This window comes from Podarcis liolepis, assembly GCF_965112155.1.
Source record: "Podarcis liolepis genome assembly, chromosome: 1".
NCBI classification, from domain to species: domain Eukaryota; kingdom Metazoa; phylum Chordata; class Lepidosauria; order Squamata; family Lacertidae; genus Podarcis; species Podarcis liolepis.
Genome location: NC_139554.1, coordinates 78,879,800 through 78,894,407, shown reverse-complemented (window position 1 = coordinate 78,894,407; position 14,608 = coordinate 78,879,800). Strand labels below are relative to the sequence as shown.

General features: G+C 42.2%; 1 protein-coding gene across 2 annotated transcripts in view; it reads left to right on the top strand.

The window, feature by feature from the left end:
* SYT12 (synaptotagmin 12) overlaps positions 1 to 14,608 on the top strand; it is a 53,330-nt gene that overhangs the window by 23,582 nt on the left and 15,140 nt on the right. For both annotated transcript variants that reach the window (XM_083480919.1, XM_083480920.1), the window contains exons 4-5: positions 91 to 284; positions 544 to 933. In XM_083480919.1, coding sequence (XP_083337045.1) covers positions 91 to 284; positions 544 to 933 — 584 coding nt within the window. The remainder of the gene's footprint in view (positions 1 to 90; positions 285 to 543; positions 934 to 14,608) is intronic.

Sequence of the window (14,608 nt, the reverse complement as noted above, 5' to 3'; positions counted from 1 at the left end):
AGATACCACACAGAAGGCCACTTACTTAATATTCCTATAATGTTTCTGTAAGATTTCAATGTGCCATGATAACTCTCTCTCTTTTTCCAGTCATAAGAAGTCCACCTGGATGGGAAATAGGTATCTATATTACTGGAGCACTTGTTCTGCTGGCAATAGCTGGAGTAAACCTGTGGAAGCTGTGGAGGTCGGGCAGCTATCCTGCACCATCTCCATTTCCAAACTACGACTACAGATACCTAGAACAAAAATATGGGACCACATATTCTCAGATCAAGCAAAAGGTAAAGGGCATTGAGAAATCCATCAGTTACCACAATCATCCACCACCACCCCCCCGTGCGCCATCATAATAGCAGATTTGATTAAGAGCTCCCACTTGAGTTCAGATTTGATTAAGAGCTCCCACTTGAGTTCAGAGTTCAAGGTCATGTGGGGAAATTAAACTCTGGGGCTTGCAAAAGGTTGATGTTTTACAGTAGTAAATAATTTAAAGTTAATCTTGAGCTCTGACTAGCTTTCTGTTCTGCTTACTGTCTGTAGAGAGCTGCGAGCAACTACCGAAAGGCAGGAGAAAGGACCTCTCCTGTTCGCAAGCCCAGCCTGAAAATGGATGACACCTTTGAAAACATTAATGAGTTGGGCACTTTGGAGCTGATGAACAAAGACCTTGAGTTGGCTCCCTACGGGCCACTGAAAAAGTCCATATCCACCGATTCTCTCTGTTCCATCTCCTCAATTGGAAATAACTTTGGCCATGAGTTCACAGTGGGACAGGTGGAAGTCAATATGGAATACAATGTGAACTCCAACACCTTGCATGTTACACTGCTACAGGGCAAAGATCTCATGGAGAAGGAAGATGTCAACTTTGAATCATGCTTTGTGCGCATCAGTTTGCTTCCGGATGAGCAAATAGTTGGCATTTCAAGGGTAAGTTTCTCCACCATTTTTACTTGTATACAGTGGTGCATTACATAATAGCAAATGCTCAGGATATTTTTCACCATGTCTTCCAATCAAATGAACATGTGTTTCTTTTTGGAGTTTTTATGCTGTATTGTTGTTAGCTTAGTTGTTCAAGTGGTGAGATCTAGGCACTTTTTTGATCTTCATTTATAGTTGATTTCAGATTCCTGAGGGAATGTTGAGTTGGTCTGAAGTTTCTCAATCATGCAAAAATGTGTTGTGTGTGATCCACATCTGCATTCTAGGAACTGTGTAATGAATTAACTGGCCATGAGCATGATTATGGCATGCTGTGAGTATCAAACCACCTTGTTCTTCCTGTGCTTCAGTTCAATAGATCACATAAGTGTTGACTTCCTTAGAATAGGGGTGAAAGAATGCTTGCTGTAATTAAGTGCTCATCCACTCCATCGGATTGGTTTCTCAGATACAGGTTTTTAGACAATTCTTTAAGCAGAGTAAACCAACACCTTTCCACACCATTTTATGTGGAATGTTTGGGCTTTGGAATAAATGGCCTCCCAAGGGACTGTCCTGATTTGATTGCGCCTTTACTGGTGTAGACTGTTTGAGCTCTATAGAATTGGATTTGCTAGAGTTATGTGTTATCTGTCTTTAAGAGAGCTATTGTCAGAATGTATGGATTTTTTAAATTGTACATTTGCTTTATTTTTTCTTTAATCAGAGACATAATGTTTTATAAATGAAAATAAATATTTAAAGCCAATAGGATCAGCTGTCTAGCTATTTCAGCCCTCCAGGTTTAATCTTCGTTAGAAATTACCTGATTTGAGATGAATTTAGCTGCCTTGATGTTGCAATCTCTGATGACCCATAGAGTCATGTGTCACACCTTTGCCTGCTTTGATGGCAATGAGACAACCTGCATTTCTAGGGTCTATGCGCAGCTATTGCTGAATGAAGCAGCAGTAATTATATAATTAAACCCATGGTTTATGAAAGTATCTTGTGGATGTAGGTTGACTGGGTGTTCTGGTAGCTTTTGCCAAAAAGGGACACATCTTCCCTAGCTATTTATGAGTTAAGGGAAGGAAAGCAACACTGCACCACTGATTCCCCCTTTTCAAGACTCCAGAGATTTCCCATAGTTCAAGAGAGGGATAATGCAAGTCCTCTTCACACAGCATCTTGCTGAATAGGAATCGGTTGTCAGGAGCAGTGTGATCACAGGGTCGCTGAACTCTGAAACTGGCAGTGACTTGAGGCCTATTTAGTCAATGTTCCCCTCACCCATTTCCTAGGCAGAATACATCACACTGTGTGGCCACATATTTATCCACCCTGTTGCTTACAGTTACATTCAAACACTATGTAAAAGCGGTACTTATGGTGAAGCTAAATTGTTATAACAATTTCTAGAAGGGGGCCCTCTGAGTCTGTTTCAGCAAAAACAACTAACACATTTATTATGACATAAGCTTTCATGGACTTGAGTCTACCTTATCACGAGAGAGATCTGGAAGAAACAATATGCATCATGTCAATGGATTTGCTGAAGATGAACAACTGAAGCAGCAGGAAATTTATCAAGAGATGATAGATTGTAGAAAGTGTGGAGGGATAGCATGCTTAGGAGGAGGACTGATTTGTTTCTGATATTTTAGTTTTGATGCCTGCCTTGGAAATTATTGTTGTAGTTTAGTTCTGGTCTTATGGTTTGGGCTAGGAATGGGTGCTGAGATGTATTTTAATACAGTACTGAGTGATGTTTGAATTTGTTAGCTGCCTTGAATTTCTTTTGAAAATTAGGCAGGATTATGTTGAGCAATTAGTAAGCGGTTTTGTTTAAGGCATTAATAACAGTTAAATCAATTACTTAATTCAAGGTGCTTTCTTTTCTTGGTGATTTAAATTGTCTTTACTTAAATTACTTCACATAGCATAATATTGAGGACTTTGAAGTCTCTTTTTTTACAAAGATGGATTCAGCAACTCAGGATTCAGTAGCTTGCCAGCACCTGTTTTGTTTCCTGTGAATTAGTCTAATCTAATTCTCAACTCTCAGATGTGAATTCCTGCCATTTGAAAACAAAGTTTTCTTAAAGCCTCCATCTCTGATGTCTTATTCGTCTTACAGAATAGATTTAATTGCTACTGTAAAAGTTAGAAAATTGACAGATGGTATTCCATACAACCTCCACAGAGGAAACTTTGACTGTATCACAAGGCTTATACCCTAAAACTGTTAATCCTTCAGGAAAGGCTCCTGTTGTGAATAAGATTTCCAGAGCAGGAAGGCAACCACATATATTGATTTTGCAGGTTCATCTAGGCTGAGGGCCTTGAAGAACTTGTACAAAAACAACCAATATAGTTGTCTTTCTTCTCTTGGGGTACAGATTCATTTAGCAGACAATGTCAGTGCTTTTTCACCTTGCTCTTCGTCTACATTGCAGTCACTAGGTGACAATGTAATGCTAGCAGCACCGCTAACTGCATTCTCTTAGGCTTGGGGTCCAACTTAAGCCCAAACCTGCATTTGGGAACCCACTTTTTCATTCTTTTTACCTTATGTTTGTGAGATGGTACTGCTCCTCTTGGAAGACCAATGCTTAAAGAAAGGCAAAGAAACTCCTAAATAATCACCAGTAGAATTGTCACCTTCTGAACCAGCCATTTGATGATATGCTGATGCCATCATATGAGAAGATTCTTCTGTTAATTCTTGCATTTGAGGTTGCAATTAAAGGAGCAAGAGGAGACCAGGCCGTCTTTCCACTCAGGTAATTTGGCAACCCTACATCGACCATGTTTTCGAAACAGATGCTTCAATATAATTTCCACTCAAGGACTGATTCAATTCCACCTTCTCCACCCCCGGCAGTCTTGCTTAAGAGAATGGTTGTGGAATGTTGTGGCAGAAGTTCAGCATAATTGCTGTGGGTTGGCATCACATTCTTCTTCATGAAAATCATATGGTAATTATTTTAGCTACAGGTCTGCAGATTAGTTTCCAGCAAGAGTTCCATGAGACATTAAATTGCTCCTGTGGGTAGGCTGCTTGCAACACAGACTTTTACACACACAAGCAGCCAAAAAGTGCTAATCTGAAGAGGCTGAGCAGTTGGAGGCCATTGGGCCAAATCAGATAGATGTGACAGAAGCATCCCACAAGTTGCCAGCTCAGAGGTAAAAAGAGGCATGTGGAAGGGACAACATATGTGGCAAGAAGCCTAGTCAGTAGGCCACTTGTGGCTTTGGCCCAACATCTCTTACTCCCTTTTCACAATGGCCTCTCTGGCAAAACGAATGACTGATCTGGGGCCTTGGTGGTTTATAGACTGCTTACCATGGCATTCACACAGCTTTTGTATGTGTGGCTTTGTAGAATTTATTTGCTAATAGTTAGGTCACCGTGGCAAATCTGGAAAACGTCCCATTTCCCTACAAACCGTTGCTTCCACGCGGCCTTCAATAACTGTAAGCTCCATGATGTTGTAGCTCACTGAGGGAAGAAAGACTCGTATTGGTGCTGACCACAGTCTGCTCTGTTCTTTTACTACTGCTTTGTCTCCCGGATGAAATCAGCAGTTAACTTCAACTGCAAGTAGACTGGAGAATTACAGGCAGAGCAATTTGTATAAATGGCATTTCTGGACAAGCTGATATGAGCTTGGCAAAAAAGGAGAGCAGTTGGGAGCTTGGATGTGGAAAACATAAGGACAGTTACTAGGCTTGGAAAATGTGTGTGTGATTGTTTTTGAAAGGATTGTTTCCCCTGCTTCTCGTCCTACCAGGGCCGCAGGAGGCAACTTGCTTCTATCTGCAAAGCCATTTTGCAAAGTCAAGGCCATGAGCCTTAATACATATTGCTATTTCTTTGGCTGTGGCAACAAACTGGTTTGCCTCTCAATCAGTGAGCAAGTGATAGAAAGCAACTTTTCTAGTTGGATTAAAATGGCTATTTCCAGGCTGCAATCCTGAATAAGTGTACTAGGAAATAACCCCCACCCACCCTCACCCACAGTAGCATTTACTTCCAAGTAAACATGCATGTTGAATATTTGACAGCATTTGGCTATAACACTGGCCATTAACCACGGTATTCAAATTGGCACTCGTGGCTTGTTTCTCCCAAACATATCATAGGGTTGCCATACATCTGGAATTTCCTGGACATATATAGAATACTGCAGCCGCAAGCAGTGTCCGGGTGGAAATCGGCAAAGTGTCAGCAAAATTTGGCAAAACCCTTACATATCACTATTGGGAAGCAAAGCTTCGGGTTCCTTGCAATAACTTCCTCTGATACATACATACAGTTCCTCTTGGGATTTGTCTATTCAGTAGTAGTGTGTGTGTGTGTGTGTGTGTGTGTGTGTGTGAGAGAGAGAGAGAGAGAGAGAGAGAGAGAGAGAGAGAGAGAGAAACAAAAATAGAGAGACAAGCTGCTCACTACCCAATTGGATTTTCTAAGAGTACAAAATATTGTCTGACAAATACCTTGGCACTAGCTTTGGTTAAAAGAAAATCTCATCAAATAAAGACCATTCTCTCTATATTTATGCTTTAGTGATATTTATTATTTATCACCTCTTATCTATAATTCACGGACCTTATTGTCTCCTCAGTGTCCTGTGACAAATAATAAAGACACATTAGTTCCCCCCGCCCTTTTAATGCTCTCCAGTCTTTTAAGGAAATAAGTAACATTGGTAGATCATCTTTCATCTAATGACTATACAAATTTGCGCAGAGATCAGTCCTTCCCCACTGTTGCTAAAAGCCACAAGAAGAGATGCTTAGTAGTGATAGCATCACATTCTCTCCTGCATTGATTTAAGACAGCGCATGTAAAGCAGTGATGGGAAGCAAAGAACCCACGGACAGTATTCTTTTCTGCTTTGCACCTAAGCCAAGGCATGCCTGACCCTTAACCTACTCAATCATTTCCTGGCTGAGCCAAACTCTTCTGTTTTAAATCACTCCCCCACACAGTAGCTAGCAAGCATCTTTTCAGTGTCATGTTACACCTGTGTCAATCAGCGTTGCCCACATTTCATCTCTTGCACTCCTGCCAAGAGTGGGATATTTGTTCAGCATTACAAGTGCCACCAGAGTGTTTTCCATCACATACTCAAAATATACCTGTGCAGGCATGCTGTCCAGAAGGGTACATTTGTGAAAACGAAGGTTGAGATTGCCTGGATTTTAATAAATGCACAAGCTGCAGTGGCACATAGGAGGCTAGTGGCTGCATGTTGCCTTTCTCTTGAATGCAGTGCAATGCACTCAGTTATGAAAGTCTGCCCATCTTTGAGTCTCTGTCCACCTTCTTTTCCTGAGCCCTTTTACTGGTGTGTGTGGGAGAGGTACAGTCAGAAAGTTGAAAATATGAGGAAGATAATGGAGGAAGGTGTTTGGGCAACCTGGTGGGAGGAAGCCCTTGCAATGCATCTTCCTTCTCGTAATGGGTAGTGATTTGGAGACATTTTGCTAGGTTTTTCTTCAGCTACTTTCCCGTGACTTGTTTACACTTCTTCATCTGCGTTCTGCAGGTGTAATAAAAACCTGCTATACTACTTTTAAAATCATTTCCCATGAGCAAAACACACCCAGTCCCTTACATACTTTTTCTTCATCTGAACTACCTTTTGAGACATTTTATCTACCCCATACCATTCCCATTAATCTCTCCAGTTTCTTAGCATCTTCTTTAATGTTGGCACCTTGAAGTGAATGCAGTATTCTAGATGAAATCTTAGAATGGTGGAGCAGAATAGCCCCTTTCAAATTTGGGGTCTTACGTTTATGTTGAAACCGAAACTTCTCATGGTCATGGTTCCTTATGAGCAGTTTGCTTTCAGGAAGCTCCCTTGTGCAGAGTCAGACCAATTCACCCATCTGCCTCAGTATTGTCTGCATTGGCTGGCAGCAGCTCTCCATGCTTTCAGCCACAAGTCTCTTCCAGCCCTACCTAGAGATGTCAGGAATTGACCCTGGGATCTTCATGCAAGGCAGATGCTCTGCCAGTGAGCTACAGCTTTCCCCTCTCTGTTCCTCCAACACCTTGCCTAACCTCATCGTCTCTTTAAACAGTTACTCTCCAAGTTGTACTTTTTAATGGCAGAAGGTTTGGTTCAGGGATGGGAAACATGTGGTCCCTCAGACGTTGCTGGGCTATAGCTCCAGTCATCCATGAACATTGGCCATATTGACTGGGATTGATGGGATTTGGAGTCCCTACAACATCTTTGGTGTCCACAGGTTCCCTATCCCTAGTTTAGCATGTTATTTTTCATAACCAGGCTTCAGCTGAACCACTTCCATCAATGAGCTCTCAGGTAACAGAGCGCACAGGGCCTAATGGGAGCTTCACCCTCAAAGTGCAAGGTTGGCACAGTGGCTTCTTTCATTGTGTCAATACGCAACAAATGACAAATCACAATAAGGTTTGAAGAGCATGCTAAAGACATGAATAATGACATTATACTTGCCTTTCACCTAGAAGATTGTAGGCTCTGAAGAATTATTCAACCTTAGAGTGGAATTTAATCCAGTTACATTGAATAGATGCATGCCATGGCATTTCACTGGGACCTAGCACTCCTAATACCACGCCACATTGTTTCCGTCATCTTGCATGCCTTTGGTAGCACGTCCAGCTCCCCTGCTGCAATGCAGCCTGTTTCTTTGGCAGCCTACAGATTATGTGACATCTTGGGAAACCTATCAGAGATTTCAGAGAAGACAAAAGTTGTGTGACTTACAACACATTTGTGTTATCACCGCAGCTGAGAAATGCTGTCATTAATCTACAGGCAAAACAGTCAATCCCAACTCTGTATCACATATCAAGCAGAAATGTGTTTTATTTACACACATCCCAGTTTCTTGAATACTAGAGGTTTTAAATTCCTGAACTATATGCATGCCAGGATTGATGTGTAATGTTGGTCTTGTAACCCCAAGGTATTAGTTATAATAATAAAGTTAGTGCATCTTGTTTATTAATCTATCAAGATTCAATCCCTTTGGGAGCCTAACAATGACATTGTAAGGGGGGCAAGGGAGAGAACGTGCCTGCCTGTAGGAAGATAGTGGAAGGCACATTTTTCTCTTTACAATTCGCCAGAAAGTAACTGCACTTTATGATGTACAATCGCTTCCTGAGAGCATTTCAAAACATTTAAAAAAACAAAAAACCTGTGCAGCCATTGCGGAGGTATTAGCTGGTCTGAGCAGTTGTAAAATGTTAAAGGAAAGAAGACAGACCTTGAACCACCTTGTATATATACTACATGCCTTTGTGTATATTATTTGTTTGTTGATTATAAGACTTAATCCACAGATCTATGTTCCGATCCCTGCGTAGGTGGGGAAAGCATTTTTAGTTTCTTCTAATTTCTCTCTCTCTCTTTTTAAAATTATGTTGTCAGCCAGCTTGGGTATTTTACTTTAAATGAAAATATGTGATGAAATAAACATTTTAATAAATCATAACTTTTTCCTTACCTGCAAAGTGAAATTTATATAAAAAGGGGGGATGAGATGAATATTGTGCCCACGCCTCTGCTGTTCTAAAAATGAATCTTCTTTTCATCACCTTAAATCTCCTTTTCCTGCCTAGCGTGTCACAACATGGTTCAGGTGGGGCGTTTCCTGTATCGTTCCAATTTTAGTAAATGTGCTGCTGAAGCCAGCACTCCGCTGGGGTCTTCCACTAGGCTAAGAAACCTTTTGCTAATGCATCCACTTCATGCTTTAATCATGTCAGAAGCTTTCTAATATGTATGTGGCAGAAGCAACTGGATTTACCTAGAATCCCTAAGAAATCTAAGCAGTGTGTTTAGCCAGGTGGAGAGACTTCTCCTCCACTCCAAGGAACAGAGATGGAAAGCGAACAAGATTAGAACAATGTTAAGCCAACTATAACCCAGGCTTCGTTCAGAATGCTGCAAGAGTATTTTAAAAGTTCACTTGTTTACTACAACTGTAACCTGTCCTACTCATAACATGTCCAGAGCGGCATTTTAGGCTTACAGCAGCCCTGCAGATAAATCAGGCTGAGAACAAGTGTCTGCTAGCCCACCATTTTTGTGTAATGTTGGATGCAAAGGTTCTGTGCAAATCCATTTTCAGTATTTGTATACTTTGTATATAAGACATATAAAGCTGCGTATGTGAAACTTGAATACAGTGGAACCTCAGGTTACATACCATCCTCCTTACGAACACTTTGGGTAACGAGCTCCGTTAACCCAGAAGTAGATGCTCCTGGTTGCGAACTTTGCCCTGGGAGGCAAGCGGAAGTCGCATGGCAGCAGTGGGAGGCCCCATTAGTGAAAGCGAGCCTCATGTTAAGTACGGTTTCCAGTTAAGAATGGACCTCCACAACAAATTAAGTTCGTAACTGGAGGTACCACTGTAAAAGCTAATTTGTAGAAAGCCTGTTCTGGACTGCATTTGTCCAGCAGTGAAAATTCAGATGAAGGAGCTATCAGTTTTCCGACATTTGTACACACTGCCATGCAACAGATTGTTGCTAGGAGCAAAGTGATATATAGTTTAGTTATTAACTTCACTGTTGAAAAATGAGGGGACTTCAGTTCCCTCTTCCGCAACTCTCCAGCTTCTTTTTTTAAGATGCTGAAATACTGTCTCTGCCCCAAAGCTATTAGAAAAGGATGCAGAGAGCTTAACTATTTGAGTGAGGCATTGTTGATTACAGGACAAATCCTTGTGAGTTGCTATGGGAGCTTCTTTTGCATGGCCAGGTCCCATGAAACACCAGTGATACCTGTACAGGAACCCAAGAGGTCAGGAGGCTCCCAGGATGGGGCAGCATGGGCTTGGCATGGAAAACAGCCACGGCACCTATGCACCCCACATGGTTCTCGCATACAAACATTGCTTCTGCAACAGAAGACCTTTAACCACTTGGAAGCATCCCCCATGCAAGAACGGAAACATGAACCAGCCTGAAGATATTTAAAATGCAAGGAGACCGTATCCTGTTTGTTGATTGTGAAACCTCTGAACTCTCGCTGCGCTTCATATGTTTGCAAACATTCATCTCAAATGGCCTTTAAAAATGAGTGAAAATGAGTTATATCCCCAGAGCACAGACTTGGCAGACAAACTATAAACACTGCTGCTGGGCTGGCTATGAATTGAGCTCATAAGTAGTCTGTGCTAAAGCTGTCTCTTTGCTTTTATACCCTCATCCTTCCTTTTTCTTTTTGCCCCTTTGTTTGTGTCATTCGTAGCTGAGGATTCTCTACTCATCCGCATATGCAGGCTTTACTGCAAGGAGACGCTTGTATACCGGGGATAAAAATCCTATTGCCCATTTCTCTGGAGTCCTAGTCACTGAAGCAGCAGTGTACATGGGAGACAGCTCAGTGGTAGAACACACATGTGATTTGTGTGCAGAAGCTGAGTTCAATGCCTGACTTCTCCAGGTAGGGCTGAGAAACATGCCTATCTAAAATCCCAGTGAGTGCCTACTAGGCTAGACAATGCTGACCTAGATGGAAAATGGTCTGAGCCTGTGCAAGGCAGCTTTGTATGTTTGGTATTAAGCGTCTGAGCCAAATTTTGCACCTTCGTAGGCTGTAGAAGAGGAGCGCTCACAAGCATGCTGTCAGGTGATTTAATCTGTGTGTTGAAGGTGGTGGTGATTTCCTAACAACTGTTTGGGAAACACCAAGTTGTACTAGCTACGTGCCAGTTTCCAGTTGCCTGCTTGAGAGTGCCTTCTTCACAGAAGTTATGTTACATTATTCAGGTAATTAACTGCCCAGGGCTGCTTGAGACTCTGCCAAAAAGCTCCAACATTAAGATGCTGCTGAGAGAGTTCCTTGAGTATAAAGTGCCCTAATGGAGGAAACAAAACAATGTTATAGAGAAGAAGGGTGCTTAATTTATTAGGAATTGGAGAAGGGGGGATGTGTATTAGAACGAAAGAGGGAATAAAACAAGACCAGAAGACGTTACCATTGAGAACATCAAAAGTATGATTGAAGAGCATTTATTTTAAAAATATTCACATAAAGTGATAGGTGTGAAAAGGGACATTTCGTAGGAATGAATTGGCATTTTCAGGTTCCAGAAGCCTACAAAGATAGATGAGAGAAGGTAGGCTGTATGTACACTAATCCATTTGTAACACAAAATGTGTAGTTTTTCTCAACTCTGAATCATTCATACTTGTTTTCAGCCTGCTGTTTTCAATTTAGATTGATTCTAGATCATGCTGCCCACAAGGGTAGTGTGGTTACTTGATACATCTTTGAAAACCATGCATATACCTCAATGAATGAAGAAGGAAGTGGTGATTGTGATCTTAGTATACACTCAACCAAGTGGGGCATTGTGGAGGCTTGGTGGACACACTACCCTTTGAAGTTAGGGTCTTCTTGAGCAAACTATTTGGAGCTGTTAGGGCATTTTCCTGCTTCACTTTGTGACAGACTGAGTCCTGGGGCTCAATCTGGACTGGGAACTTGGCCTTGGCTTCTCAATTTGTTTTTATTTCTAGCCTTCTCCTTCTCAAGGGCTCAGGGCAGAGGACACCAATGATTCATTTTTTAAAAAATAAAGGTATCCCCTGCAGATGAAAATTGCCTCCCACCTGCTTAGCTATGGCTGTTGAATGTCAGCCCAAAAAGGAAAGTTTTACAGTTCTCGTGTAATACAGTGGTACTTTGGGTTACAGATGCTTCAGGTTACAGACTCTGCTAACCCAGAAATAAGTACCTCAAGTTACGAACTTTGCTTTAAGATGAGAACAGAAATCGTGCTGCGGCGGCAGCAGGAGGCCCCCATTAGCTAAAGTGGTGCTTCAGGTTAAGAACAGTTTCAGGTTAAGAACGGACCTCCAGAACTAATTAAGTACTTAACCCGAGGTACCACTGTATGTTGGTTCCATTTGGAGGCTGCCATTTCTGATTAGGGTGGTAGAAAAGGAGGCTTCTCTTCCTTTTATAGTTGTGTAGAAGAGGGAAAGTCTGCAAGGGTAACCTGCCAGGCAAGCTTTTTCTTATGTTAAGAAAAACAAGTCTTCTCATCCCCTACCAGAACTGAAGGGATTATTAATTTATTGTGTCATCTTCCAGGGGCTAATTTGTGAGGGATTCTGGGCATGTTTATAGCACTGCACTGTCTCGTTGCAGATGGATGGTGCAGACATGCAGTTATACGAGTCTGTAGCTAGTGACCCAGCTCTAAACATATTTACTTTGAAGCAAGTGCCATTGATTTTCAATAGAATTTGCTCTCAGATGAGTAGTTGTTTTTCCCATGAGCAGCAAAACCTGTTTAGTTATTTTGTTCTTGCCCTTTGAAAAGCTTCTGGCTCATTTTGGGGAGCCGAGAGTGAGCTTGCTCTTCCTGCCCTGGTGCCTTGTGACAGCTAAGCTGGGCACACACAGCAAACATCCTCCCTCCTCAACCTGCCCTACTACTGAGAAACGATGAAAATTTAATGCTTGCCTCGCTTGCTGTGTTCTCTGGGCTAATTCTGTCTTTTCCAAGCACCAGAGGGGCTTGTGCCAGGCAGCCAGAGATGCTAGAGGGAGGAGGATGGAAGAAACTCAGCAGCGTATCAGGCAGAGCAGCTCAAGCCCCAAAGGCTTCATTAGGGAGGTGCTCCTTGGCAGAAAGGGGCCTGGGAAACAGCAGGAAGACAATTTCTCGATCACACAGCGTCCAAGCAAAAATTAGGTGGGAGAGAGAATGCCAAAGTGGTCAGGAGCTGTTCCCAGACAGAGTGGCAGACAGTCTGCCCTCACTCAGCCAGCAAATGTCAGAAGCGTGTGAAGAAGTACTATCAAGAGGCAGGAGACTGGCAAACTTGAAACAAGCCCACAAACGCCTGTCTGCCCACATGTAATTTTAGAGAAAAGGACCACGTTTTGTCAAGCTTTCCTGCTTGGTTTCCTGGAGGAGATTCGTGCTTGCCACAGGAGACCAGGTATGTGGCTGTTTACAAGCCTGAAGACTGGTTTCCCTTTATCAGGCGGCACCAGTACAGTACATTCATTTATCTTGCATTCTTGAATTCTTGGCATAAGCCAGCCTTGTAAATCTGTGAACTGAAGTTACCAGCCTGCAGAACTGTTTTCTAGTCATCTGGGGCTAGCAGAGGAGGGATAGAGAGTTCCAACCCTCTTTCAATGGCCTTCTCCGTTCCTATGGTAGGCACACTTTGTCCCCTATCTTCCTCGCCGCCCCCCCCCCATTCTGCTCACTCATCTGTATACCATTCATTGTCTCCAATGAGTACCAGGTGAGTGCTTAAATACAGGGCTGTCATAAACCTCTCAGTTTCACTGTTCCCTTGTGGGCAACATGGTGGCTGTGCTTAACTTCACAAGAGTCTGCAAATGGCAGATTCTGCACATTCATTGTGATAGTTGTCAATGTCTCTGAGCGTTGGGATCCTTAGAAAATATCAGGCACTGAGGACTTGATGACGTTAAGGACAAGACAAGTTGAATGGATGAATGTCTGTCTAGTCCTGTACATGCATGCAGCCAATCATCCTTGTTCTTCTCAGAGGATCAAACTAGGGATGCCTTGAGCCTACAGGCAATCATAGAATAGCATACAAATCAAGAGCTGCTGCAGGTTTTTCTCACATAATTGCCTCCTGTTTTGTTCCTCACCCTAATGCTTCATATAGGTGGCCTAGCTACTTTTTAATTTTAAAGCCCCATTTTCAATTAATTGTACATTTGCCCCTTCTTTTAAAGCAAACAAGTGGAATTATTTCTTTGAAATGTTGAAAAAGCCTTTTGGGCAGGAACAAATAAATAAGTGATGTCACTGGTTGTGCAAAGATGCAACAAGAAGGGTTTTCCCCAGGAGAGAAGACCACATGTCTGTCCAAAACATGGTGGGGATGCTTCTACAGTAGGTTCACTCTTAACGTTATATAGATCTGGATTGTACCCTTAGGCTCCTCTGGAATCCTAGCCATGATCAGTGAAATATTCCATGATAAGCAGTGTACCAGCCTTATATAAATCAGGATCTTCTTGACAATTGCATTATTAACACTTTTGCAAAGATGCAACATCTTGAGATATCCAATAAGAAAACTAGCATGTATGATGAGATACTGACAAAGTGTCCTTTGTTGTGACTGGTGGAACTGGGTGGAACATTCCTTATTGCGCTCCCCCTATTTCAGTCAACAAACAGGTTCAGTTTCTTTAAAGTCAAGCTGCAGACCCCCATGCAACATGGTAATTAGGAGGATATAGGTTATATTATCTTATCCCGCACATGGAAACCTGTCTCTTGCCTTTTCATGTTGCTGAGCTTGTTCATCTATTTGCTGCTGACCAGGGCAGACTCGGCAGTGAAGTGATATAAGGACAACACAGCTGATGAAAAGCTCTTCCATTTGCCTAATTAGCTAAGAAAATTAGAAGCCAGCCAGGGAAATCTGATGTAACTGCGGGGAGTGACAGTGCTAGGCCCAGACAGGGAGTTGAGAATGCCATTTTCTGGTGCTGCTGCATCATGCTCCACAGACCCAGGAAGGTATAACAGAAAAAAATGTTTCAGTGCGACATACACCAGTCACTAAAACCCATAGAGATTTCAGTGGGAACTGTCAGTACTTTGTCTGCAGTGATTTTAAAACAAGAGCCTCTTACACCAGGCT